At 36.6% G+C, this 27,621-nt stretch overlaps 1 protein-coding gene across 1 annotated transcript in view; it reads right to left on the bottom strand.

Moving 5' to 3' along the window:
* The window catches only part of Cfap95 (cilia and flagella associated protein 95), a 64,900-nt gene extending 50,724 nt beyond the window's left edge, over positions 1–14,176 (bottom strand). The window contains exon 1 of the mRNA XM_076841496.1: positions 14,025–14,176. Within this exon, the coding sequence (XP_076697611.1) occupies positions 14,025–14,176 (152 nt within the window). The remainder of the gene's footprint in view (positions 1–14,024) is intronic.
* Between the last annotated feature and the right edge of the window lie 13,445 nt (positions 14,177–27,621).

Below are 27,621 nucleotides of genomic sequence, written 5' to 3'. Positions count from 1 at the left end.
TACCAAATGCAGCGAGGGTCCAGTTAAAGCCAAGTTGAAAGAGGCTATGGTGAGAAGCACCAGTGATGGAGTCCAGAGGCTCCATCTCTGGGAGTGCTAACCAAATCACCTGTGATTATGCAGGTAAATTCTTTCACCAGAAACAATTTTAAAAAATGCTAGTCAAAATATTTGTATTAAAGGTTCCAACACATTAAAAGCATTTAAGAGTTGAAAAAAAAAAAGTTGAAAATCCAGTGGAGAATTTCCAGGACAATTTTTGAATGAAATTCTATAACCAGAGTGATAAGCAGAACTTCAAAGCACCAAACCTGCTCATGTCTGCAGGGCGTTTGCCAACATTTTTCATGGGCAATTGCTTAGGGCTAGAAGTTCTTGATTTGAAAGTTAGAGACATAAAAGTCTCCCAGAGTTTACCCTAGAAGGGTAATTTTACAAATCTTCTGCATGAGACAGATGTTGACCAATACAATTTCTCCTGGGAATACAGAAGGCTAAATTCTCAGTCCTTTTACATGGTAGGACCACTCAACTAGTTCTGGCCCCAAAAAAGTTGAGTAGAAACTATATGCCCCATTTTGGGGGTAAGACTGTGAAAGCTCTTGTGCAATGCTCAACTCTTTCTTCTGTCAGAGTAAGAGAATTTTCTAAATGATTATTTTAACCTGCTTTTTTGCTTCTCTAACAGAATACCACAGATTGAATAATTTATAAAGAAACGTATTGGTCAAAGTAAATACAGAGAAAAGGCTACAAAGATTGTGCAGTCTAATATCAAGGTGCTGGTGTTTGATGAGGGCCTTTTTTGCTGTGTCATAATGTAAAAAAGAGCATCACATGAGAGGAAGAGCAAACTTGCTTTATAACAAAGCCACTCTTGACATAATTAACTCACTCCCAAGATAATGACCATTCTTAGAGCTGCCTGCTCCCATCACTATCTCAGTGGCAATCACATTTCAGCATGAGTTTTGGAGGGAACATTAAGACCATAGCAACGATAGGACTTCAATCAGCCTGAGTGCCAGAGGAGTGCCTGACCCCTATTAAAAACCACACTGGACGTGTAGGAATAGGAAATGAACCTTCATGTGATAAGTAACTGAGTTTGGGGGATTATTGGTTATCAAAAATTCAGCCTAGCCCAGGGTAGCAAAGAAATTTATACCAGAAGCAGAACAGGTACTGCTATAACAAAAATATAAAATATATGGCATTGGCCAAAAGCTGGACAGAAGAAAATAAATTAGAAAAGTCAAACATTTGGTAGTAATGATATATCAGAAGTCAACCCATGTACCTAGTGAGACTGAAAAGAGATTTCTAGAAAACTGTTAGTTCTCTGTGTGAATTGCTACTGGCTGTTTTTAACAAAGTATTTTTAAAAGAGAATGAGATGTACATTGCTGGTTGGGCAGCAAATTGGTGCAACCAATATGGAAAGCAGTATGAAGATTCCTCAGAAAACTTGGAATGGAACCCCTATTTGACCCATTTATCCCACTCCTAGGGTTTATACCCAAAGGACTTAAAAATCAGCATACTTCAGTGAAGTAGCCACATCAATGTTTATAGAAGCTCAATTCATAATAGCTAAATTATAGAACCAATCTCAGTGCCTTTCAACAGATGAATGGAAAAAGAAATTGTGCTATATATACACAGTGGAATATTACTCAGCCTTAAAGAAGAATGAAATTCTGGCATGTGCCAGTAAATTGATGGAACTAGAGAATATCATGCTAAGCAAAATAAGCCAGTCTCAAAGAACCAAAAGCTGAATGTTTTCTTTGAAATGCGGATGCTAATTCACAATAAAGGGCAGGTGTGGGTGCTAGGGAAGAATAGAGGCACTTTGGATTAGACAGAAGGGAGTAAAGGGAGGGGACAGAGTATAGGGATAGGAATGATATTAGAATGAACTGGACATTATTACCCTATGTGTATATATGATTACATGACCTGTGGAACTCTACGTCATGTACAACCTGAAGAATGAGAAGTTATACTCCATTTATGTATGATGTATTAAAATGCATTTTACTGTCATGGATAACTAATTAGAACAAATAAAGAAAATGAGGTGAATTCAGAACATAGTTGGCTGATATGCACAAAGAAAGTAAAGGTAAATGAGGGCCTGGTGCTATGGCTCTGTGGCAGACCATTGCCTGTGTGAGGCACTGGGTTCCATCCTTAGCACTGGATAAAAATAAAACAAATAAAATAAAGGCATTCTGCCCATATACAACTACAAAATTTTTTAATTAAAAATAAAGAAAGAAAGTAAAGAGAAATGAGAGATTTCATAAACTGGGGCCATGAAATATTTTCCTCATAAGTTTTTGAACTAAGAAGAACTACATCTAGACTTGGTAAAGAAATTCTGGCATGTGCAGCAGATCTGAGACTTTTGAGTCTAGATGGAATTTGAGTCATTTTCTAGGGCAAGTGGGTGAGCTTAGAATTTATATGGGAAGAGAAAGAGAATTCAACTCCAAAGTATATGGAATTTTCATAAAAATTAAGAAAATACATTTCAATATATTTGAAAAATATATTTTCTGCCCACCATGCAATAAAACTAGAAATTAGTGACATTTTGAAAGATCTTTCTTCAATCTGGAAACATTTAAACACTCTATCAAATACCTTGAGTCATAGATCTGACTCAACTTGATGAACTTCTCAAAAATACAGAAAAATGAAAATACTACTTATAAGAATCCATAGAATATAGCTAAAGCAGTAGCCAAGGAAAATTTCAAAGCTGTAAGTACTTATATCATGCTAAAAGTGACCAAGGAAAATAAGTAAACATCAAATTCACAAACATAGAAAAAAACAAGCAAATCAATACCTTAAAATAAAGACAGAATTAAATGAGTTAGAAAACAAAAAAAAAAAGGTAAAATCAAGAAATAAATGAGTAGGTAAATGGTATAAACTTGTATCTAATAAGTCAAGAAAAAGAGTGAAGACAAAAGAGAGGAATACAATAGCCATATAATACAATATTATCAAACAATAAAAGGAAATAAAATACTGATAAATGCTACAACATGAATAAACCTTGAAAATATCATGATAAGTCACAAAACACCATATTTTGTATAATTGCATTTATATGAAATATCCAAAACAGACAAATATATAGAAACAGAAAATAGATTATCAGTTACCTAGGACTTTTAAGAGGTTTAGAAGTAAAAGCTAAGGGAAACAGAATTTACATGAGATAATGAAAATATTATAAAATTGATTATGATAAGGAGCCACAAGTCTGTGAATATACTAGAAGCCATTGAATTTTTCACTTGAAAAAGAAGTTTTTATGGTATGTAAATTATATCTTAATAAAGTTATTTCAAAAAATAGACAAATAGAACCATTGAAGAAACCATAGAAGAAGATTTTAACACATCGAATGCTTCTTTCTATAAATATAACTTTGTGCAAATAAATTTGGAAAGTTAGATGACATAAGAACTTTGTAAAAAAATTTACCAAAACTTTCCCCAGTAGAGACAAAAAGTCTAAAAATAGATGATTTATGAGGAAGAAATAGAGGAAGTTATCAAAGAGCAAAGAATTGTTACCCAAGACGGTATTCAACCTAGATGGTTTATAGTGGAAGAAAAGTTCCAATTTGTGCCTAAATATCTAGGAGGACATTTGACATGCCTTGACAAGCTTATTTGTCAGAGTTGCAGGACAGGATCTGGGACAACGAGGAAGACCTATCCTGTGACATTCACCACACTGATTTTTGACGTAAGTGTCAACCAACCAAAGATAGCACATCCAATAACTTATATTAGAACTGTTTAATGTCAAGAACTGTTTAATGTCAAGAAAAATCTCAACTAAAAAACATGTAATCTGTCCAGAATATATTTTTCTAACAATTCACACAGCACATTTTTTGAGGTCTGGGTGGGAAGTCACAGTATCTTAACCTCTAGGAGATCACCTGCAATAGCCTGGTGGTTACTCTATTGGCATGCATCCCTGCAAAGAGAGCAAGAGCTCCAAATGCTCAGGATCTTTTATAATAATGAGTGGGGAAATCCCTTTCTGTGACTGTATAAATGATTAGGGATTTATTAGGGATGTTACTGCTGTTCTTACCCTTACTATGAATAGATATATGAAAACTAGTTAATCCAGCTCTGTGGTGATTGCTTGCTTAGCACATGTAAGGTACTGGGTTTAATCCTCAGCACCACATAAAAATAAATAAAATGAAGATATTGTGTCCACCTATAATTTAAAATATTAAAAGAAATGAAAACTAAATGCACAATACCTCTGCTGTTTCCACTCATTGATTGTAGGTTTACAGATACATAAATTAGGCATTGCATAGATGGGTAAATTTTATTAAGATGATATGGTCACCCCCATGACTAAGAGTCGCAATTCATGCAATGGTACACTACATTACAGGATATCAGTCATAACCAATGAAAGACTCTGGAGGAAGGGACAACACTGCCCTCTGTTGAAAACTAACATACCACACTTTGGTTCTCCTTGTGGATCCTATGGTTTAGATGAACCTCCTCTAGAAAATTTGATCTGGTCCAACAGGCCAAGTTAAATGCTCCTCCAGATGCTTCCAGAATATCCTTCTTTTTCTTAATCATAACTTGTTTCATAGTGCATTATAATGACTCAGTGCATTATAATCACTCAGTTAGCCCTCCTCCATGTCTTACGGGCAGGGAGGATGGTCATTGTAAAATTCCTGACCTAGCAGAATGCCTTTGACATAGCAATGGCTCTATAAATGTGTTTTCAACCTGTGTGTGTGTGTGTATGTGTGTGTGTGTGTGTGCGTGCGCATGTGTGTGTGTGTGTGATATGTGTATGTGGGTGCATGTGTGTGTTTCTAGGGATCCAACCAAAGGCCTCACACATACTACATAAGCACTATACCACTGAGTTATACCTTATTCCCCAATAAATGTATTTTAATAAATACTTTTCAAAGAAGATATTTTTATCTAGAAAGAATATACTGGAGGAAAACACTTAGTGGTTTTTTTTAAAGCTCATTTAATGCTTCTGATTGACTCCTAGCTGAGCAATTTAGAGTTTTTCTGTTTAAAAATTGTGACAAGTTATTCATTCTTACATTATAATTTTAAAATATTCTTCCTATCACTTTCTACAAAAGGAGGCTAGATTATTTGCACTAAAATTTGTTTTGCAATACGTTAATGACATTATATTAATTCTTCCATTTAATTGAACCTAGAACAATCTGATTAGGGAATCTAATATCTTCACTAAAGAAACATATCATATTTCTGCCAATTAATTATCCTTATTAATGCATCAAAACTTAGTTAAATCAAAATAAAGAAAATACACAGCATGACTAATAACAATTAAAATTTAATTGTATTTCAAAATGAAACAAAGGAAACAGCAATATATAATTAGTGTCTATCAAAAACAACACAATATCAGATTTATTCATAACTAACTTTCAAAGCACCACAAAAATATGCTTTCTTAACCTCTACACAAGATTTCTTTTTTCTGCCCATTACATTTAAGTTCATTTTTTTTACACCTGCACTGAGTAGGGCTTTAAAGTCAAAACAATTTCAAATATAGGAAATTGCCCACGTATTAATGGGTTATTAAACTTTTGCTATAAAACTGGGTATCTGGAGTTTGGAATTCTTGCTCTGTTCTGGTACTACCTCTAGGATCACCACCTGAGCACTTCTTGCCCTGGGTATATCCACCTTGCTCCATGACTATTGGACAGGTGCCAGGTGCCATGTTTCCATTTGATCTTGTTCAGTCAGGTGACTCCAAATAGAATCTTGGCCCAGGAATGGGCATCTGACCTGAAGTTTTTTGATATGCAACTGAAAAATACCTTAAAGCCAAAATTTCTTTGTGAGATGAAGATGTAAGGTGTGAACTTCAACTGCAGTAGCCTTGTTTCTTATAGTCTTCCATGATAAGATGAAGAAAGAAGAGAAATGCAGCAAGTCCTATTAGCATTTGCATCCCTTTGTCTGGCTGTTTCTAAGGCCCAGCTGTACCTCTGTATTTCTTACCCAATGATCAGCCATTCATGAATATCTTAGGTTAATTCACTCTCTTAAGCTAGTGCAAGCTGAGTATCTGTCACTAGCAACCAAAAGAGTTTGGTACCAAAAGGAAATGGTACCAAGGAGAGGGTACCAGCCAAACTCAGGAATGTTTATTTAATAATAGTTTTGGTGCTGTAAAACAAACAAACAAACAAACAAAAAATCCTGAGCCTTGAGCCTGGGTATCTGGATGTCCATAGCCTGAACCTCTCCCTTGTTGGAAGTCTCACTAAGCCCTACATTCTTCTCCCCTTCTCCCTCACTCCCAAACCCTTACCTAGAAAGAGATTATCAGAGAGGCAAAACAAGGGGTTCTTGGTGGAAATGTCCTTGAGACTATCTGAGAGGACTGTAGGAGCATTACAATGGCCAAAAGGGTTCTGGTGGCTTCCAAAGCCCAACTATTGGACAGTCATAAGGGTAGGGTACTAGTTTGAGGCAGAGTCCCTTAGGCACAGCAATGATGTTTCCTAATCCCAGTGCGCCCAGTGGCAAAATCCCTGTTCTGATTCTCTGCCTTCCAAGGGCTCACCTTGCATGCAAAACTGTCTTACTTTCGTAAATGTCAGCTAAGTTCAGAAAACCTTCCCACGAAAATTGTGGCAACACAATTCTAGAACCACCGGTTTTCTAAAAAGGTATTTGAGTCAGGCATGGAGGCACATGCCTATAACCCTGGTGCCTCCAGAGCTAAGGCAGGAGGATCATAAGTTCAAAGCCAGCCTCAAAAATTTAGGGAGGTCCTAAGCAACTTAGTGAGACCCTGTCTCAAAATAAAACATAAAAAGAGCTGGGAATGGGGCTCAGTGGTTAAGTGGTTCAATCCCTGATACCAAAAAAAAAAAAAAAAAAGGAAAGCATTTGATTGGAATCTGAATTTCAAAAAAGAGAACATTGAAAGAGAACAGGGAAAAAGGAGGCAGGGTCTCCTGAATATTATCTCAAAAAATAGAAAATAATGTGCTTCTCCTAAAAAACTACTCCATTCAAAAGCACTTGTGGGTAATATACGTGTATATTGAGGAATAAAAGCGTAGGACTAGATTAAAAATAACCATGGCATAGAATCTACCATTATAGAACACAGACAAGAATAAAGGGTGGTTAAACCAAATGAATGTGCACAGCATCATCTTTTTTACCCAACCTAAACTAGCAATTAAAAAGATATTTTAAAAAGACTCATAATAAGCCACTGAGAGTGAGTCAGACTCTGAAGGAAATGAAGTATTTTGTCTACATTCTGATCATTTAGAGAATGTTTGCTTCAAGGGGAAAGCTGTAGAAAGTGATATTAAATTTTTAAAGTAATTTGACTTTATTCTTACAATGAAAATAATATAGATTCTTTATAGAAAAATGTAGAAGTAGCAAAGAGAGACTGAATAAAAGGACAAAAAGTCCAGTGATCCACCACCCCAGTAAGAAAGATTTTCTGTTATGTGGTAGATATCACTCCAGTCTCTTTAATGCAGATAGACTTTTTTTTTTTTTTTTTTGCAAAGGCTGCAGTATGTGCGTGTTTTAAGACCTACTTGGAATGAGATTACGTTTTCCAATATTGATCTTTATACTCCGCTGAACTTCCTTTAAAATAACCTTTGCCTTGGGAAGAGTTGGGACCATTTCACAAGAAATGAAGAAAAATTAAGCATTGCTAATTAATTGCTGACTGAAAAAAAAAATAAAATTTTTGAGTCCTGGGTGCGATATTTTTCTTGAAAGTCACAGGTTGTTGAGAAATAAAAAGGTCTTCCACCAAATTTCTTAAGCTTCTATTAACCAGAGCTAGGATGACCTTATGATTTATCTTCTGAAGAAGGGCACTTAGGAAGTGAAAGAGAGGCTTTTGATATGTCTCAGGCCAATGGAAGTAAACTATCCCAGGCACACCAAGGCCTACACTTACCCTCTTTCTGGGGCACTTCATTGGAAGCTGAGTTGATTGTTTATGTGTGGCTGTAGACCACCATGTTGAAGGATGTGGTGTCCATACCACAGTGGCTTTGGGGTGACTAGTCTTAAGTCAGGGTCTGGTGGAGGATGAGCTTGACATAGGGATCTCCAGTACCAGCAAGAGCCAAGAAGGACTGAGTGTGCAGGCCGGGACACCCGGGCCTCAACAAAACAACAATCTTAGCCACAAATCCACAAGCAGCAGGCACAGCAGTAGGCTCTGTTTGAGGTAAGCGTGAACAAGGACTACACGTAGATATGGAGGCCTGAGTCCCTCCACCCCCATACAATATCACATAACCTCAGTCGCTCTCACACACAGATGGCACTGGAGGAAGGAGAATATGGAGGAGGGAAGGACTCGGAAAGAGTGGGCACTGTTCTGAAAGGGACAATTTTAACCTAAAGCAATCTGCTTAAACTTGAAGAGGTAGAAATAAGTTTTAATTGGCATGTTGAATTTTTCTGTAGTAACCAGCAGTTGAAAAGTTATAAGGATTAGTTTCAGAAAATAAATTTTATACATGCATCTGAGTTGCATGCAATTTTTTTTTTATTCTGCTATCCCCTAGACAGTGAATATATTTTCATGTCCTTACTCTACTATTTCATCATATTAAAAGCCCACAGGATATTGTAATTTGGAACTTTTATAAGTTAAGAAATAAAAATACCTCTATAAAGGATAAATGTCATTTCTCTCTCTATTAACTCAAAAAGTACCTATCAGCCCCTGGTGGGATGTCACACACTGCAACTAGGAGCAGTGCAATCCTAGCTCCCATTTTCAAATTCTCCATTCTAAAGCAACTGATACAGAGGTGGCCAATATACATCCTGTCACATCATGATCGTGACTATGGAAACTGACTCTGGTATTGTTATGGACTTCTGTTATGTTGTAGCCTTTTGCCTCAGGGTCTTCTTAAAACATAATATAGGAGTTGGGCATAGTGGAACACACCTGTAGTCCCAGCTAATTAGGAGGTAGAGGCAGGCGGTTAGTGAGTTTGAAACTATCCTGGAAAACATAGCTAGACCCCATCTAAAAATAAAATAAATATATGTATGTGTATACACATATACAGATATGGATAAGTTTTTGCTCTAGCATGGTTTGGGTTTCTGTCTGTATTCTTTCTACCAGCTCATATGTTCATTATTGAATAAATACCAAGTCAGTGAGCACTCACAGTGTTCTTATCCCTTATCTAGAGGCTTACTCTTTTCACTTCTCACTGTTGACTTAAAAAGCCCTTGAGAGCCTTCTCCCTTCAATTTAAATTATATGCTGTGTGCAAGAAAATCCTGTCACCAAACTGTCTCAAATGTACACAAAATAAGAGTAACTAAGCTTTCTACTGAAGCCCAAGTACATGCTAAATATAGGAGGCTTGATAAGAAAGGAAGTCCTTGTGAATTTCAGCAAAGGGAGCGGCTGCAGTGTGTCATTAGTAAGGGTTTTTTTTGTTTGTTTTTGTTTTGTTTTGTTTTGTTTTGTTTTGCTTTGCTTTGTTTTTATTCTAGTTCTTGTGTGTCTGCAGGAGGCATAAGGAGATAGGATTGTAGGATAGCAAAGATATACATGACTCTGTCTTGGCCCTTAGTGATGTGAGCAGTTCTAAATACTTTAAATCAGTATGGAAGGAAATCATTCATCAAATACTGGAAGAATGACATAGCAAATTAGAAAATCCACACCATTTTCTATTTAAGTATGCTAATGATTGGAACTGGGTTCTCCAATGAATGTGGAGTACTTTAAACACTTATGAGCTCCCAGTCTAAAGAGCACATTAGGATAGAAGTCAGAAGAGCTTCACAGAAAAGATTAGTTTTCACCTTTAATTCTAATTTATTATCTATGCCCAAGTGAGTTTTTGTGAAAATCTTTAGAATTATGAGTTTACCCTCACAATTATCATGTTTTTTCTTCCTTTTTTTCCTTTCTCTTTCTGTTTTCTTCCTATTATAAGGTAGGAGGGAAGGTGTGAAAAATAAAATACCCAGGTTCTTTAATTTGAGGCTTAGCAAGAAAGAAAAGTAATTGAAATTACAAATACATAAAATTAACCTGAGTCCTTAAAACTAAGTGTCACCATGGAGACTAGAGCAGGAACTGTCTCCATGGAGATCTGAATGATTTTTTTTTTTTTTTTTTTTTTTTTTGCTTTAAATTATTATCACTTACTACTGACTGTCAGTTTGGCCAAGGAAAAGATGAGGATGAATGAATGAATGAATGAATGAATGAATAGCATCACAAGAGAATTCATTAAGGGAAAGTCTAAATTGTTCTGGTTCTTATTTTTCCATTATTCCAGTGAGTGGGAAGATACCCCAGGAGAAAATTTCCTCTCAAGTTAATTTCCTCTCAGTTTCTAATGGAAACATCTGAGGATAAAGTTCCATAAATGCTACAGAAAGAGTAGTGAAGGATAATTTCTAGAAAATTCAACTCTCATTCAGAAGCTTCAGGTGTGATAATGGCTTTACCACTCTGGTTAAAAGAGAGAGCTCTTGGGCAATGTCTTATCTCCAATTATAGATCTGAGATGTCCCTAAACAACCATTCTGGTGTTGATGGACACTTTATGGTGTCCATCATACACAACCATTTTAAAATATATAGAGAAGTCAAGCAGATTTCTATTACATACCAGATAAAAAGAAAAAGATCCAAATGTTTAAGCTGTGTAATCAGAATTAAATCAGAATTTGCTTATTGTAAACCAGTTACAGACTGAATTGTGTATATACAGGTTCAGTAACTTGATTCAGAAAATGTTCAGTTGAGAAGTCACCTAAATGATGCATTTATTATAGATATCAGGTGTTTATCAATTAAACAAAAGACCACTAATAAAAGGCATTAAAATTTAATGTTTTAATATATTATAAAATAAATTACTAGAAAGTTAACAATGATGACCCAAATGCATAAAAACAAAATGGTCAAGGACACTGTTCTTCCAAGAGTTTACATACTCTGAATTTTATGCAGCTTTTTTAGCACAGATCTTGGTGACTGGTTGGACATGGAAGAAAAACAAGATGTATGTTAGCAGTACAGCCCAGCTGCAGAAAATGTCAGTATTTCTCACATTTTACAGTCGAGTCTCATTATTTACATGTTTTATAAAGTTGCCACCAACACTCCATTAGTGAATTTTGAACCATTTCTCCTAGAGGAAATAGTATTAGATACTTGGTAACCTCTAGTCACAATATATTCATGGACCAATCAATACATAAACTTGCTTTATGTGCATTTCTTTTTAAAAACAACTTAATATATATTGTTGATTTATGAATTTACAGCCAATAGCAGTATACCCCATACTGGAACAAGGCATATTTACCACACATGTTTTTTCTGTAAAGTTTATCACAGCCCTCTTGCACTTAGGCATTCTAGCCAGCACCTTGGTACAATGCTTAAAGCCTGTTTTAACAACAACATCACATATACAAACAAACAAAAACAAATAAATAAAACCATACACACACAAGAAATGCAGAAAAATAGCATTAAATAGATCATGTTTACAGTATGAGAGCAGAAATAAGAATGCAAAGTATGGCTTTGTTTAACCTCAGTTGGGAACACATGTTGGGAAAAAAATTTTGATTTTGGCTTTTTTTTGTTGTTGTTGTTGCTCTGCCATGTTTGTAAGTGACCATAATAGTGCCTTGATATTGAGTTACAGATTTTAGTAAATAGGTGAAACTGAACACATATACAACCTTCACTGCACTTACTATCTGCCAGACTATATGTTAAAGTGTGTGTCACACACTCTAATGGAAAGAGGCCATTAAAGACAGAGGCCCAGAGTGGTCATGTCACTTGCCACATCAATAGCAGCAAAGTTAGTATTCCAACTTAAAGTCCAAGCTTAACAATCATTATGTTATGCTAAATAAATAATACTAGTTCTCATATATTTACTACTTATGTTCCAGGCATGATGATAAATGCTTTACACAAATTATCTCATTGATAAAAGTGTGTTCCTATCTCTATGTCGCCAACATGTAGCAAAATGTATAACACATAAGTGTTTGGTAAGTTGAATATTTTAAGTCTTCCTGCTCCCAAATCTTCCTTCTAAAACCAACAGCATGACATTTTCAGCAGCACTGGAATTACTCTGAGTCTTCCGCTACCATCTCCCCTCACCAGGTTCTTCTCCTCTTTCACATTAATGTTCTTCTGTGGCTTTGCTACTGATGTCTATGATGTTCACAAGGCAGCTTTTCAAAGCAATCATAGTGCAGAAGAGAGCAGAAGTAGTGTCCCTTTGCAATAGTTCTTGCTCTTTAACAATAACTTCTAGTGGTGATTTATATTATGACCCAAATACTTATGGAGTAACAGAACCACAGAAAAGCCAAGTGTTTTATTTGAGAGCCATGAAGTAAGCACTTTATGAACCTAAAAAAAGGATTGTCTGTTTCCAATGTAGCTTTGGATTCCAAATCTATCTAACCTCTCACACTGAGTTCAAAGTAAAGAGAGTCCATTTCAGAGATAAGAAATAAAAGGGTAGGAGGGAGCTTGTAGGAAAGTGGGAAGTAGGATTCAGAAAGCTCACAAGACAGAAACTTCAGGTTATCATATAAATCACATGAATGAATAGAAGCAAGTAGGGCTAGAGTAAAAAATCATTCATCTCCTGTCAAAGGCAAAAGCATAAAGTCAACACAATTTATTTTTTATTTTCATTTCTTTCTGTCCAGTTCCCAAAATATTCCAAATACTCAAAAACAATTATTGTCAACTGTATAGAAGGAAAATTGACCACAAAGAAAGGAAGACTTCTCTTCTTTCCCAGTTATACATCTTGGTGTTGCTAGTGGTTGCTACAATATTTTATAAAAGAAGAGAATCTCTAATGAATTCTAAGCACAAACTGTAAAGAACAGGAAGCAATCCAAACGCCTTTTGGAATCAGGCAAAAACAATCTGAGTAAAGGTTCCTAGAGAGAGAAAAAGTTCCATCTTAAAGGGCAAAATGCTCAGCTCCTGTGCATTCTTAGTTCCCAGGGGAATGAAATCTTTTTCTTGCTCAGCCTTTCAACTTTTCAAGAGAAAACACAACCCTGGATTTTGTCACAAATTTCCTAGCTTTGAATATAGCCATTTTTCTTTTTCTTTAAAAAGAAAAAAAAATGTAGCAGAATACATGCCAAACAAACTATGTCTATTGGTCTTACCCAGTGGGAGACTCCAGTGGGCCACCTCTGGTTAGAACAGTCAGTAAATAGCCTGGGGGATACTTTAGGACCTCTTTCCAGTGCCACAACCCCAAACCACTAAGAAAAGGCAGCCAGGAAAGCTAGTCCCCTAGTGGACATCTCCCTGGAACCCTCCAGCCTGAACCTCTAGCTTTCTAATAGCATCTGCCTTCTATAAGTGTTTGTCCTGGAGGTGATTTCCAAGCCTCTGAAACCACTGGCTGCTTTCTCTGCACAGATGCTGTGAATCCTCAGATGGCCCCGGGAGCAGGGCAGCAGAACAGCAGCAGGTCCTGGCATATGCTGGGCCTGGGGTATGCCTACTCCTGGAGAGACTCGCCTCTCCTCCTGCTGCCCAATTCACTTTCACCCTGTTCATAGCTCTTTGAAAGGTCTCTGTTTCCCTTGGCCTTCTGTCTCTTCTACCCTGTTCCATTTCTTTCTTTTGCCTCACTTTTAATCTCTCACTTTATTCTCTTTTCCTTCTTCCTCTTCTCTTCTCCCCTTCTTTTGTTACTCTGTTTCTTCTCTTCCTCTCCCCTTTTTTTTAACCTTTTTTTTTACTTTTTTTTTTTTTTTTTTTTTTTTTTGTTACTCGGTTTCCTCTCCCCTTTTCCTCTACTGTTCCCTTTCTGTTCCTCTCCCGTTCCATCCCTACTCCACTTCTCCCTTTCCCCAGCACCCGAAAACTGCCGCTAGCTTGCTCACCAGGAATGCACCAACACAGGCTTCGAATATTTCTTGTGATAGGACCGGAGGGTCAGGGAGCCCTTGCGTTCGAACAAGTCCGTGGGTCCGACCTCAAACCAGTATTGATTACCGTTGTACCACTCCAGGCAGGGGCTATCACCGAGCCGCATGGCCGCTGTGAGTACAGAGGATTTCCCTCTGCACAGGTCCTGCCTGGTGCTACAAAAACCAAGATTCGGCGTCTCTCATCTCCTAAGCAACCTGGGGCGGGGTCAATGGAAGGGCGGAGTCAATGGGGGGGCGGATCCCTCCCACCTAAGAGCTCTAGTTTCCCAGACAGTTGGTACGGATGGGAGGCGGCTGCTTGCCAATCTGCGGTGTCACTGATCTGCCTAATCCTAGGAGTGGTAGGAGGAGGTAAGGGGCGCAAAGTCCCTGAGCCCTGAGTGGGTCTGTTTCCACTATCCTTGCTGAGTTCTTTTTAGCTTCCATTAACTGTAGCCACCACCCTGCTTACAAAGTTTGACTAAAAGGAAGCAAGAGAACACCTTCTCCGATCCTAAATTGTTTCTACACAGCTTGCCAACCTGTGAAAGAGGCACAGAATCATGGAAACCAGCTGAATATGTTGAGCATCAATAAGCTTGGTTCCAGTTTCAGCCTTTCTAAACTTTTCTGAGCACTAGTATGGTCCTCTGGGGGGAAAAAAAAAAAAAAAACAGAGGAGAGAATATAACCGTGGAGTAGGGTGGACACAAGAATCTGAGGTCCCTTCAGAAGGTGAGGTGGGAAGATTCCACCTCTGGGCACAACTTAGGACTTGGCATTCAGCTCCCCGAGACTTGCCAAGTTCTCCTTGTTGTAACTTTTGACTTTTTGTGAGAGCATGAATTCATCACGTTATTGTATTATGTGCCATATGTGGGAAGGAGATTCCAGAAAAGATTATGTTCTTGCCTTCAAGAAGTTATTGGATAGCTGTGTTATAGAAAGGTGCTTATTTCATTTTCTACTTCCCAAGAAAATAATATTTGACACATTCAAACTCTCCTCCCCAAACTTAACTGAGCACTTTAAGAACATCATCAAACTTATTTATTTCTAACCAGCAAAGTACTTAGAACATGGCTTTTTTTTTTTCCAGAGCATTCAGCGAATGAACAAATGTTATTTTTTTTACCACCTTAGATTTTCCTCGGCTTCCACAGATTCTAGAAGTGTTTGACCTTAAGATCACAAACACACAAACTTAAGAACTAAGAGATAATTGATATTATAATAGATTTTCTCATTTATAGAAGATTTATTACAATGTTCCTATAAATACTCATGCACCCTTCTGGATCAGACTTCACAAATTTGATTACACACAACTACTAAGTGATTTTCTGTGGCCTGTGGTGCAGAGTGTGGGCGCCTGTGGTATAAGTCCATCCTTCACTAACAGCCACAGTTAAACCACATTATTTAAAACCAAATAAATAGTTCACTGACACAAGCTAAGTGCTTGCAGAGTGCTGACTTCTATTTTAGCCCTTTTCTTTTTGAAGGAATGAAAAAGAAAAATAGAGTTAATTTTAAAAATCAATAAGATCCACATCAAGTTCAATTCTGTTCAAAGCAGAGCATATTGCTGTTGCTCCAAAACTATTACCACCATTACTAGTATTTTTGTGTATTCATTTTACTTATGTTTAAAGTGGTAATAATATAGGCGCAAATAAGGTGATAGATCTTTACAGATGATTTGACTGAAAGCTGGAAGCTGCCCAGTGCCAAACTCTTTCTGATGTGGGGGAGAGGGGAGTACTACAGAGATTAGAAAGTTTTCAGCACATCAAGGAGCAGTAAATTAAGAAAACAAGCAAACAGACATAGCATTTATTTTAGAATTCCTTAAACCAAGCCGACAGCTATTTGAGTCTGTGAGTATGCCTCTTTATTATTTTCTTTCTTTTCTGTATCAACTTTTTAAGATTTATTGCCCTTTGTGTCCACCAAATACTTTTCAACATCCTTGTGCTAGAATGTAGGAGATTAATTCTGATATCCTCAAATTCAAATACATTCCATTCTCTGTGTATACCTCAATACATTCTGTAGACTCTTTGGTTTCTTGATTCCTTATCAATAAAATAGGAATGGAACAGCAGTTATTACAAAGGGTCTTTGTGAGAATTCCATAAGATAATAAATACACCAAAAGCAGGTAGAATAATACGTAATAAATGCTCAGCCCTCGATTGAATGTCATCTCCTGCTGCTATTATTAATATATCATGAATTTTCCTTTATCATTTGGATAACTACACTAAAATGTGCTTATAATTATATACAGTTCTCTATACTGCTTTTCAAGCTGTATCTGTTTATAAGATTTATTTAAATAAATATAACTTTTATCATTTTTTCTTTCTTTTCCCTTTTTTCTCCAGAATGTCTCACAAAACAACCAGAAAATGGAAAGTAAATTAATGCTAGTTCTGTGCTGCCACAATTGACCAAAGCAGATCAAAGGAAAGATTTTTAACATATTTTAACATGAAATGTACGTCTGAATCAGAAAAATGTTGGCAAGATATTTGGATATGTTACTAGTGTTAATGAAGTGGTTTTGTATTCAATAGACTCTTTTCAAAACTATAGCTAAGCTTTGTGTTTTATAAATATGAAACCATTGGTCCTCAACATGAGTTATTCTTGTTTTCCTCAAACTTCATCAAACCATTGAGGTGTAGGGTTAAGCAATATCTTCCATTTATGAACCCTTTTCAGTGCAATAGAGCTCAGGTGGACAAAAGGATTTTTCTGTAGGATAAATGGGAATATGTCATGTGAGTCTATTGTAATTTTTGGCAGGGAGTGTGTGTGTGGTGCTGGGAATTAAACCCAGGGCCTTGTGCATGCAAGGCAAACACTCTACCATGGAGCTATGTTCTCAATACTAAATTTCCTTGTTAGTTTTATCAGATCCCTGAAAAGCCTGCCAAGAACTGGGCAGGACAGCAAACTTAAAAAGGAAAAAAAAAACTAGACATAAATGGCCCCAGGGGAAAACCTCTTCACCACCTTCTTTCCATTATTGTCCTAAGGACCATGCATGTGCCCAATACCCAGAAAAACTCTGCTGGGGACCTTCCGAAATCACCAGCAGATGTTCTCCCCCAAAAACCCATTTTTAAAATTATTTCTCTTTGCCAGATGTCTTTCAATTAAGTTAAGACACAAAATTTTTAAATGACTTAAAATTAATTTCTATCATCTCTATGTCAAATCTTGTTTAAATATATTATAATTTTGTATTATATTGTATAATACTCAAAAGCTAAAAACCAAGCATTTATATCATAATCAAGAATTACTTTTAGTTCTCCAGGAATAAGGACCTCCTGTCACCAACCATATACTCATCCATGGGTACCCTTTTGAATGTTATATTAAAAAAATTGGAGTCCACCTGTTATATCAAAATAAGAAGTTATTATTCATTCGGATCCTTCACTATGTCACCAGACTTCTATTTTTTTTCTCTCCTCCTCCTTTTTCTTTCCCTTTCCCCACTCTTCCTGTCTCTCCCATGACCTCTTTTCTTCACCTTTCCCTTTATTCTCTCTCCTCCTTTGGTCTCTCCCTGTTTTCTTCCCCACTGCTTTGAGAAGGAATATGAATTTTGGAGGCAGAATCTTGTGCTGGACACCCAATGAAATATGACACAATTCAAAGTTGCATGAAAAAACATAAAAGAAAAATAATGACCTAGAAGCCAAGGGCCAAAATTTATATGAATAAGTTCAGGCTTACGAACTCAACTCCAGCAAGAACTTTAATCTTCTTTCCTTTAACTATCCATAACTACTGACAGCCTTTTCTAAAACCTTGATGCAATTCCTCTGTGCTTTTAATTTGGACTGTGAACCAAACATCCACTTGCTCTCAAACCATTATCATTAACTAGTATTGATTAAGTGTCAACCTGTAATAGGCATTCTTTCTGGAACTCATGGGGGAGATAAACTTATTAAATATACAGTATTCCATAATTCAACATTTTTCTTATTTCAGTATCTAATCCAGGCAATAAGTGAAATTCTTTGGCAGAACTGTCCATAACTATTATGATAAAATTTCAATGTCCTAGATATTAATGACATGCTCTAACATAAATAGATTAGGGACTACTTTAATATCCTACAAATTGGATATCCTTAGCTTTTCAAAGAAGTAAATATCCATTTTTCAGAAATTATTTGAGCCCTTGGTTTTTTCCTAGTCTCCCTATTACTACTTTGTTTTTTGTCACCTTCCTTGTTTATTAGCAGCAAGAATGAGATGATTTAGCTACCCATTGGCAGTTCTCATGAAAAGAGTTCAATGGGGGAATTCCTCAGGGAATAAGCTAGAAAACCTTCTGACCTTATCTGAGAAGGAAAAACCTATGGAAGGAACTGAAAGTTTCCCTGCTTTTCATGGTGGAATTTCATGTAGTCACCTAATAGCCTTAATGTAAATTTAATTCAGGAATTTTCCAAGTAACACTAATGATTTCTAGTTAAAGTTTCTCTAGTATACTCTTGATGACAAAGAATAGAACTAAACCAGTTAGAGGGATTTGGGGACTCGTATGACTGGGAGTTCCAGATACATCAGGCTTAAGCACATCTGAATCCCAGGGCTGACAGATGCCTTCAGAATGCTGTTACTCTTTCCTGGTTCTGCTTTCTTTCTTGAGTTAGCTAATTCTCAAGCCCTCCCGAAGATGGCCACTGACATGCACTGTCCCCTCACTCCCCCTGTAGCATGCAGTGCTTCCCTTTCCTCTAGAACCAACAAAAAGTCCTGGATGCTAATTGGCCTGACTTGACTCTTATGATCTACTCTGAAAAAAAAAATCACTAGGTCCAGGAGTGATGCAGTACTTCTAGCTAGGTCTGGGTCATAGGCTCCCTTCTAGGGATGACAATCTAAACCAAAAGCATGAGATTGGACTAAAGGGAAAGATAGAATGCTATTCCAGAATAAGGGGAAAGCAAACAACAGATTCCCCCTGTCAATAACAATAAGACATCTCATCCATCACTGTATTTTTTCTTCCTTGGCCCTCCCAAAATATACGTGGGGTTATCATAGTCATTAGGGTTCTCCAGAATCATATAAATGTATAAAAGGAGATTTGTTGTGGGAATTGGCTTATGCAAGTATAAAAGCCAAGAAGTCTTACTACCTACAATCAGAAACTGGAGAACCAGGAAAGCTAACCCAGTAATTCAGTTTTAGATGAAAGGCCTGAGAACCAGAGATGGCCTCTGGTGTACGTCTCAGAATATGAAAGCTGAAGAACTTTCAGGAGCTGTAATGTCGGAGGGCAGAAGATATATGTCTCAGCTCAGAAAGAGAGAATTTGCCTTTCCTCTACCTTTTTGTTCTAATTGAGCTGTCAGTGAACTGGAGGATGCTAGCCCACATTGATGAGGGTGGTTCTTCTTTTCTTAGCCCATTGACTCAAATGCTACTTTCTCCTAGAAACACCCTCACAGACGTACTCAGAAATAAGGGATCCCTTAGCTCAGTCAAGCTGACACATAAAATTAACCATCACATATATATTGTCATTTCCATTTCTAAGATAAGTTAACTGAATCATATCTAGTTAAGAGGCAAAGCTAATATTATATACATTCATATTTTCTGATTGCAAGCAATGTTCTCTTCTATTACAGACACTATACACAAATATGTATGTTCATATGTACACATAAATATATGTGTGTTGGGGGGTGTGTAGGTATATATAATCTTCAGTTTGCAGGAATCTGGCCTCTAGAACTACAGGTTTATTTCCTCAGCCTAACCATTGCTCCTGTAACTTTTCTATCCTTTGGGTGTTATGACTTTCCACCTAAGGTGTGAGGAAGTTGGCCAACAAGCACTGTTTCCAAAGTTCCTCCCTTGTTAACTTCCTATGAAATGATGCAATTTAATTTTCCAAGACTTGCATTAAAAAGGAAAGAAAGAGAGGAAGGAAGGAAGGAAGGAAGGAAGGAAGGAAGGAAGGAAGGAAGGAAAGCTTGGGTCTCTTGTTCCTTTGCTTTAGCAAGTAATATCAAATCTTCCTTATGTCTCAAAGAACATCTGTCCTACAATGTGCCTTTCTTTGCTCCCATCCTCTCTGTCTGGCTTATTGTCCTTCTCTGGGTAATACTATCTCCTGTAATGTGTCTACTGTCCCTGAAAGGACTAGAGAAATCAAGTCTTTCTTCCTCAGAGTTCTATTGTCACTGTAGAATCCAGAGATGAAAAGGAGTATCTAGTTTCCTAAAACATTTCAACATAAACTTTTTAAAAAATATTTTTAGTTATAGATGGCACAATGCCTTTATTTTATTTACTTATATTTAAGTGGTGCTGAGGATCAAACCCTGTGCCTCACACATACTACACAAGTGCTCTATCATTGAGCTACAACCCCAGACCTCAACATAAACTTACATTCCACAGTGAAAAATCAAATACTTTGTTTCCCCACATGCTATGATTTCAGAACAAGTATATTTTTCTTTCAAATAAAATTCTAAGGAAAAAATTAACAATATTTGAATGTCTTATACAAAAATATTCTAAAGCATGTATCCAGTTCTATCAAGAATATATATATATATATATATATATATATATATATATTTTTTTTTTTTTTTTTTAAATACCTGAACCCTGAAACACATTTTAGATTTCATTATATGGCTTATGGTATGTTATCTCTTCTCATTTATCACTGTCTGTTCTACTTTAAGAGAAACCAAATCCCTATTTCTGACTGAACCTCACCAATTATTATAGAAATATGCATCTCATTTTATCCCAATGTATATATGCATGAGAGGAATACTTTGCATAAAAATTAATTGCCTATTTTTCTTGGTTTAGTTTGGAAGTAAAATAAGCTAATGATTACTTTGATTCACTGGTTTGAAAGGTTTATTCAATACTATAACATAAAGTTTCCTTTCACATAGTCAGAATGTGGGATAAGTAGCTGTTCCAGGTGGCTACAATTTCTTATTTAAAGGGAGGGGAGAGAGAGAGAGAGAGAGAGAGAGAGAGAGAGAGAGAAAATGAATATGAGTCATGGAACTAGCCAGTCTTGAATCTATGCACTTCTATGGCATCTTAGCCAAAGTTGAAATGCAGAGGATATTTATTCTGCATCTACATGATCACAGGAAGGATATTTTATTTCCAAGACAGACAATTCCCATTTGTACAAGTTCTATGATGTGTTGAGCTGAGTGAACCCTCCTGATAGATCCACTTGTTGGTTCAGCTTCTGCAAGACAAAAGATAAGTCTTATTTCGTTCTCTCATGATATCCTTCCACATATTTGAAGAGAAATCACAAACCTCCTCTTTTTTTTTCACATAAAGTAAGCAAATCTGGCTGCTCTGTGTCTTTGTTATGGTTTGATGCTCCAAGCTGGGCAGCATCACTTTGGTCATGACCTCCTTAAAAATATCTCTCAGAAAAGAGCACTGATTTTACACTGATGACATTGAGATCAGTGGAGACATTGTCTCCCATACACCTGATCCTGTACTTTTATAAACATGGACTAAGCGGGGAGGGAGAAAGAAGGAGAGAATGGAAGCAAGAGAAGGAAAGGAAGAAGGAAGAAGGAGAAGACAGATGAAGGCTAATGTTAGGGTCAGAGCAACCAGGAGACCAAGCTCTTAACCTCTAGCAGATACAAGGACTTATACCATTGAGCCAGGGATGTCTGAAGGAGCTTTGAAAATACAAATCTTCTCTGAAGCAAAATATCCCCAAGTTAGGCTCTTAGGATTCCTCCCAATTAAATTTAACAAATGATACCTCACCAGACAATATTACCCAATGTAGAGAGAAACAGGCTAGGGTGAGCAAGACCACAGAAATGGATTTTGATCCCTCTTTTCCTAACTCTGAAATATCAATTATTAGGCACAGAATGTAAAATAACTTTGAAAGGGGATTCAAAAGAAACAAACATTGGAATAATAAAACAGTCCAGTAAAGGAATGAAACACCATCAAAAATTGTCAAAGAAGGGCTGGGGATATAGCTCAGTTGGTAGAGTACTTGCCTTGCATGCACAAGGACCTGGGTTCAGTCCCCAGCATCACACACACCCCGAAAAAAAAAAAATGATCAGAGAAACTTTCAGTGTGAACATGGCTACATTAACCTGCAGTTTGGTCTTTTCATCAAGAAAAATTTTGGAAAGCCAAAAGGCATGTGGAAAACAAAATTCTAATATGGTAAAATTAAGTGAGAAACTAAGATATTTGTAAAGGATGCTGAGAAATGGTATTCCTTTAAGAGTCATGTGGGGCTGGAGTTGTGGCTTAGTTGTGGTACTTACTGAGAATGTGTGAGGCACTGGGTTCAATCCTCAGCACTACCTAAATAAATAAATAAAATAAAGGTATCATGTCCATCTACAATGAAAAATATTTTTTAAAGAGACTCATGTGGGCTGGGCATCTTAGCTAAAGTTGAAATGCAGAGGATATTTTTCTGCATCTACATGATCACAGGAGGGATATTTTATTTCCAAGGCAGACAATTCCCATTTGTACAAGTTCTATGTTCTGTTGAGCTGAGTGAACCCTCCTGATAGATCCACTTGTTGGTTCAGTTTCTGCAAGACAAAAGATAAGTCTTATTTCGTTCTCTCATGATATCCTTCCACATATTTGAAGAGAAATCAGCAATAGAGTGCTCGCCTAGCACGTGTGAGGCCCTGGGTTTGATCATCAGAACCATATAAGATAAAATAAAGATATTGTGTCCATCTATAACTAAAAAATAAATATTAAAAAAAGAGAGAGAGAGAGACTCATGTGATAATAAGTGGAAAGAAGCCTTAGTAATGTAGTAGGCAGGATTCTGAAATGCATACCTCCACCCTGAGATTTTCTGCCCTAATCTGAGGGAATATGAATAAGATATATGTAATATCACCCTATGATTATGTCACATTGCACAACAGAGGAAATTTTGCTGATGTAATTTAAGAGTACTAACCAGTTGACTTTGAGTTAATCAAAAGACAGGTCACCCCAAGCGGTTTTAATCAATCATGTGAGCTCTTTGAGAGTTGAGTTTACTCTGGCTGGTGGTACAGGGAAAGTCAGATCTGAAACTTCCAGATAAGAGCCCAGTTCATTTTACATCTTGATTTTGACCTGTTGAGGCCCTAATCAGGGAAAGCCTTCTCAGGCTTTTGTCCTGTAGAACTGTAAACTAATACATGGATATTGCTTTAAGCCATTACATCTGTGATAATTTGTTATGCAGCAATAAGAGACTAAAATACATATTTAAGATCATATTTTTAAAAAAAAATCCTGAGGTGAAGAAACTATGCCCAATGAGAAGAAAATGCATTGAGAAGAGACCCCCTTATGACTGACAATAGTAGGAAAAGGGCTGAAAAGAATTTACTAGATTATACTCCCAGCAGAGTAAATGAGTCTACCTCTCACTATCTTTGCCAACATTTTAATTGTTTCCATCAACATAAAATTATATCCTTTGTTTCATTTAATTTTTCTGAACCTGAATTATACTTATTTGATATTATTATTACAATATATCATCTGATTATTTGTGTTTTCCTGGTGTATCTTGGGTTATCTTTTTGTACTCTGCCTTCAAGAGTTACTTAGGATGGAGTTCATTTATAGATAGAAAATAGTTAACCTTGTTTTCACAGGTGAGGTTAAATCATTTATCTTGGTTATTATATCTCATTATATATTATATATTCATACATCTCTGATAGCTTAAAGAAAAAAAAAACTATGGCCTCAGGTAATGAAAGCAGAAATGTTTCTAAATCAATGGTAAGAAAATATTGCTAAAGTTTCATTATTGTACAAGAGGAGTGGGAGAGGGAGGCTGAGAGCCATCAAATGCTACCTTTTAAAATATATGGATAAAAATCAATTCAATAGTTGACAATCAATCTCTCTGCCCGTTCAAACCAGACCCAAGAGAAGATGATTGGTTCATTTATCTGAAGTGTCTTTTGCTTCCTCCTTGTCTAAACTCCCACGCCTGGAATATAGCAGTACCTCCACAATTCCCAGAAAGAATCTCTGAGTCTTGCATGTGACATGCTGTCTAAAGGCAATTTGACTGTCATGATAGATCATAATCAAGCCCTTCAGTGAGTTGCCTGACTTGTCACTACAGCAGCACTAATAGCTTTATTTGGATGACACAGTCCTAAATCACTAAATCTGAGAGCATTAGAAAGCAGTTTCAAAGACTTGCACACTGGTTGCATTAAGATCTGTAGATGAAATATGACCATGAAGGTGGTTTGGGAGAGAAAAAACAGTTGTCACTTCTGTTTTCCTTCCATTTCCTGCCAATATTACTTTTCCAATTGCTAGACAAGCTTTATAGCAGATCTCAGACTTTGACTCTCAGATGCCTCAGGAAGACGCCTATTTTTGCTCTGAATGCCAAGTTTAAGTATACTTGGACCAGGATGCAGCAGTTCAGGGAGACCAAAGGTGACAAATGGGACTGTTCATGCCTGGGTTTACTATACTGTATTTATTGCCTCCTGTAACCATACATACATATATTATATTAAAAAACTAAATATGGAAGTGAACTATGAATTATTGCCAGAAAATCAACTAGCCCAGAAAGTCAGCCTCTGTAAGTCAGACTTGTAGGGTAGTCGGACTGCTAACTCTAGTGACAGTCCAGGAGGACAATGAATCCTGTCAACTCCAAATGACCAGGACTTGATTATTAACTGATAGTTTCCTTACTTTTTGTTCCTAACCTACTTTTCCCCATGCCAGCAGCCTCCAATTAGGGCATAATTTAAACCTTCTCTTTTCTCCACTCCTATGCCTAACTTAGAGTCTCTTCACAAAGTGCAAATGATGGTGACTGACTCCCTCAATATAGCAAGCTCTCAATAAATGGCCTTTGCTTGTTCTCATTTTGTTGGTCTTCATTTATTTCCACAGTAAAAAGTTGGTTTAAATTTGGTGCTCCTGGCTCTAATGAAGTGGTCCCCAGCACAAATTAAGATTAGCAAACTTAGAGAACTGATATAGCCTTGTGCATGTAAACCAAGATGTAAAAAGAAGAGCCATTAAACCTCTAGAAGGGCTGATTATTAGCTTTCCTCAGATGTAGTCCAGTGCAACTATGAACACTGTGGTGAGGATTTCGGAAGACTGAACCTCCATCTTTCTGAATGATGCAGCTGATCTCTGTGATGTATATATAACTCATTTTAATGAGTTCCTTTTAGATCATTTAGATAGTTAGACCATGTTTAATCTACCTAAGAAGTATGTGTCTGGTCTTCCCATCAGTCTGAGCTTATAAGTGACACTTGTAAACACAGTGGTCACGCACTTTGTGCTTCTCAGATTGGTTCAGTAGGGGTTATTAGGGGATGAATATCAAGTTTTTGTCTTCTGCTCATGGCTAGAATTTATAAGTAGATAAACATGTATGGTAGTAGTTCTTAACCAGGGACCAGGAATCGTGTAGGGCATTCCTGGAAGAGACAGCAGCATAAGAAAAGCAAGGAGGTAGAAAGGTACAGAGCAATGGTGGCTTCCAGAGGTCTCCAAATATGCCTCATGAGTTTGTTTTTTTTTTTTTAATCTAATTTCAAATGCAAACTTCCAGCTTCTACAGACAGATGGATTATTGGAGGGAAAGGCTCTGAAGCAGTCATTTTTCTCTGAGGGGAGTTTTTTTAAGACCCTTATTCTGGGTTGTCTTGTACTGAAGGGAACAAACAACATCTATACAGGCTCAATTAGCTCCACGACATCCCTCTTTGCTTGTTGTTCTCCTTCATTTCCCTTGTGAAAGGACCCAAGTCAGATTGACTCTAGTGGAAACTTGGTGCAGTCTAGACGTCTACTTTCAAAACTTTGGGATCTAAATATCTCAACAAATATATTTAGAGGGAATCTTATGAAACAATTGTTCGCTAAATATGAATGTCTACTCTCCCTGCATTGCCAATTCTTTGGTATTTGTCACAGTTGCTAAAATTTATGTCATCATCTTTATCAGAGATCCCAATTCTATTGATTTGGAATTTATCATTCAAAGTTAAATTATCTTATCTATGTTTTATATATATGTACATCATAGAAGGAAGAAAGGAAGGAAGAAAAAGAGGAAATGAAGGAGGGAAAGAAGATAGGGAGGTAGAGAGGAAGAAAAATAGGAGGAGGGAAGGAAGAAAAATCACAATACCAATAACAGTGGTATTTTTGTTGATGTTTTTGTTAGGTACCAGGGATTGAACTCAGGGGCACTCAACCACTGAGCCACATCCCCAGTCCTATTGTATATTTTATTTATAGAGACAGGGTCTCACTTAGTTGCTTAGCGCCTCACCATTGCTGAGGCTGGCTTTGAACTTGCAATCCTCTTGCCTCAGCCTCCCAAACTGCTGATATTACAGGATTACGGGCATGTGCCACTGCACCTGGCTAATAACAGTAATATTTTGGTATTAAACCTTCCAATCTGTTAGTTTTTGTTATGCAATCACAATATATACAACATCTTGTAACTTTCTTTGATCAACAATGTTAATATTTTGCATGTCAGTGAACATTTTATGATGTAATAGTTAATGACAAGAGAATCCTTGATTGAGTAGAGTTATTTCCTATTATTTACTATAATAAATGCAGCCATTAGCTTTCTTATAACTAAATCTTTTCATGTGTATAAAATGAATTCCATATAATAATGTAGAAATTGAACTTATGGATTAAAAACTAAGCACATCTTTAAGAGTTTGATCTTTTATCAAAGAGCCCTCCAGAAAGCTTGTAAAAAATTATAATCCTTCCAGCAGTAACTGGGTGTGCTAATTCCTCGTATTCCTTTTGTTATGAGTATTATATTTAAGATTCTTTCCCTACCCCTCTTTTGGCCCATCTTTTCATTCTACTTCTTGCCAACTATAGTCACAATAATACACCAGAATTTTGCTAAGAGCAATTTTTTAAAAATTTTATAAACAAAGAAGCAATCCAAGAACCAGTGACACAGAAAATCTTAAGGTTGTGATTTCAGCCTCTGCAGGACGTATCAGAGGCCTTGGGGTAAAATATCTGGGCAAGGATAATGAGAAAATTTTAAATGTTCATTAGAGAAAGACACCAAATAGAGTGACAGACAATTCATTGGGACAATTAAACCAATATTTTATATCATCTTTAGATATAATATCCAACATAGACATTTTTCCTACTATGATTTGAATATAGTTTAAGTGGTTCTCCAAAAGTTTGTATTCCATTAATTTTGTCCCCAGCATGATGAAGTTGACAGGTATTGAAACTTTTGGGAGATGAGGACTAGTATAAATAGGTCATAAGAGGACAGTACCACCCTCAGCCATTAATGCTGGTCTCACAGAGTGAATTACTTCTTAAGCAATTATATGTTATATAAAAAGAGTAAGCCTGGACCCTGAATTTCTCTCGCTTCCTGCCTTGTCATGTGATATCTCTCTCTATGCTTTTGAATCTCCAGAATTGTGAACTAAATAGATCTTTTTAAATAAAA

Source organism: Callospermophilus lateralis, chromosome 2 (assembly GCF_048772815.1).
Source record: "Callospermophilus lateralis isolate mCalLat2 chromosome 2, mCalLat2.hap1, whole genome shotgun sequence".
NCBI lineage: Eukaryota > Metazoa > Chordata > Mammalia > Rodentia > Sciuridae > Callospermophilus > Callospermophilus lateralis.
This window is presented reverse-complemented; position numbering and strand designations above follow the sequence as displayed.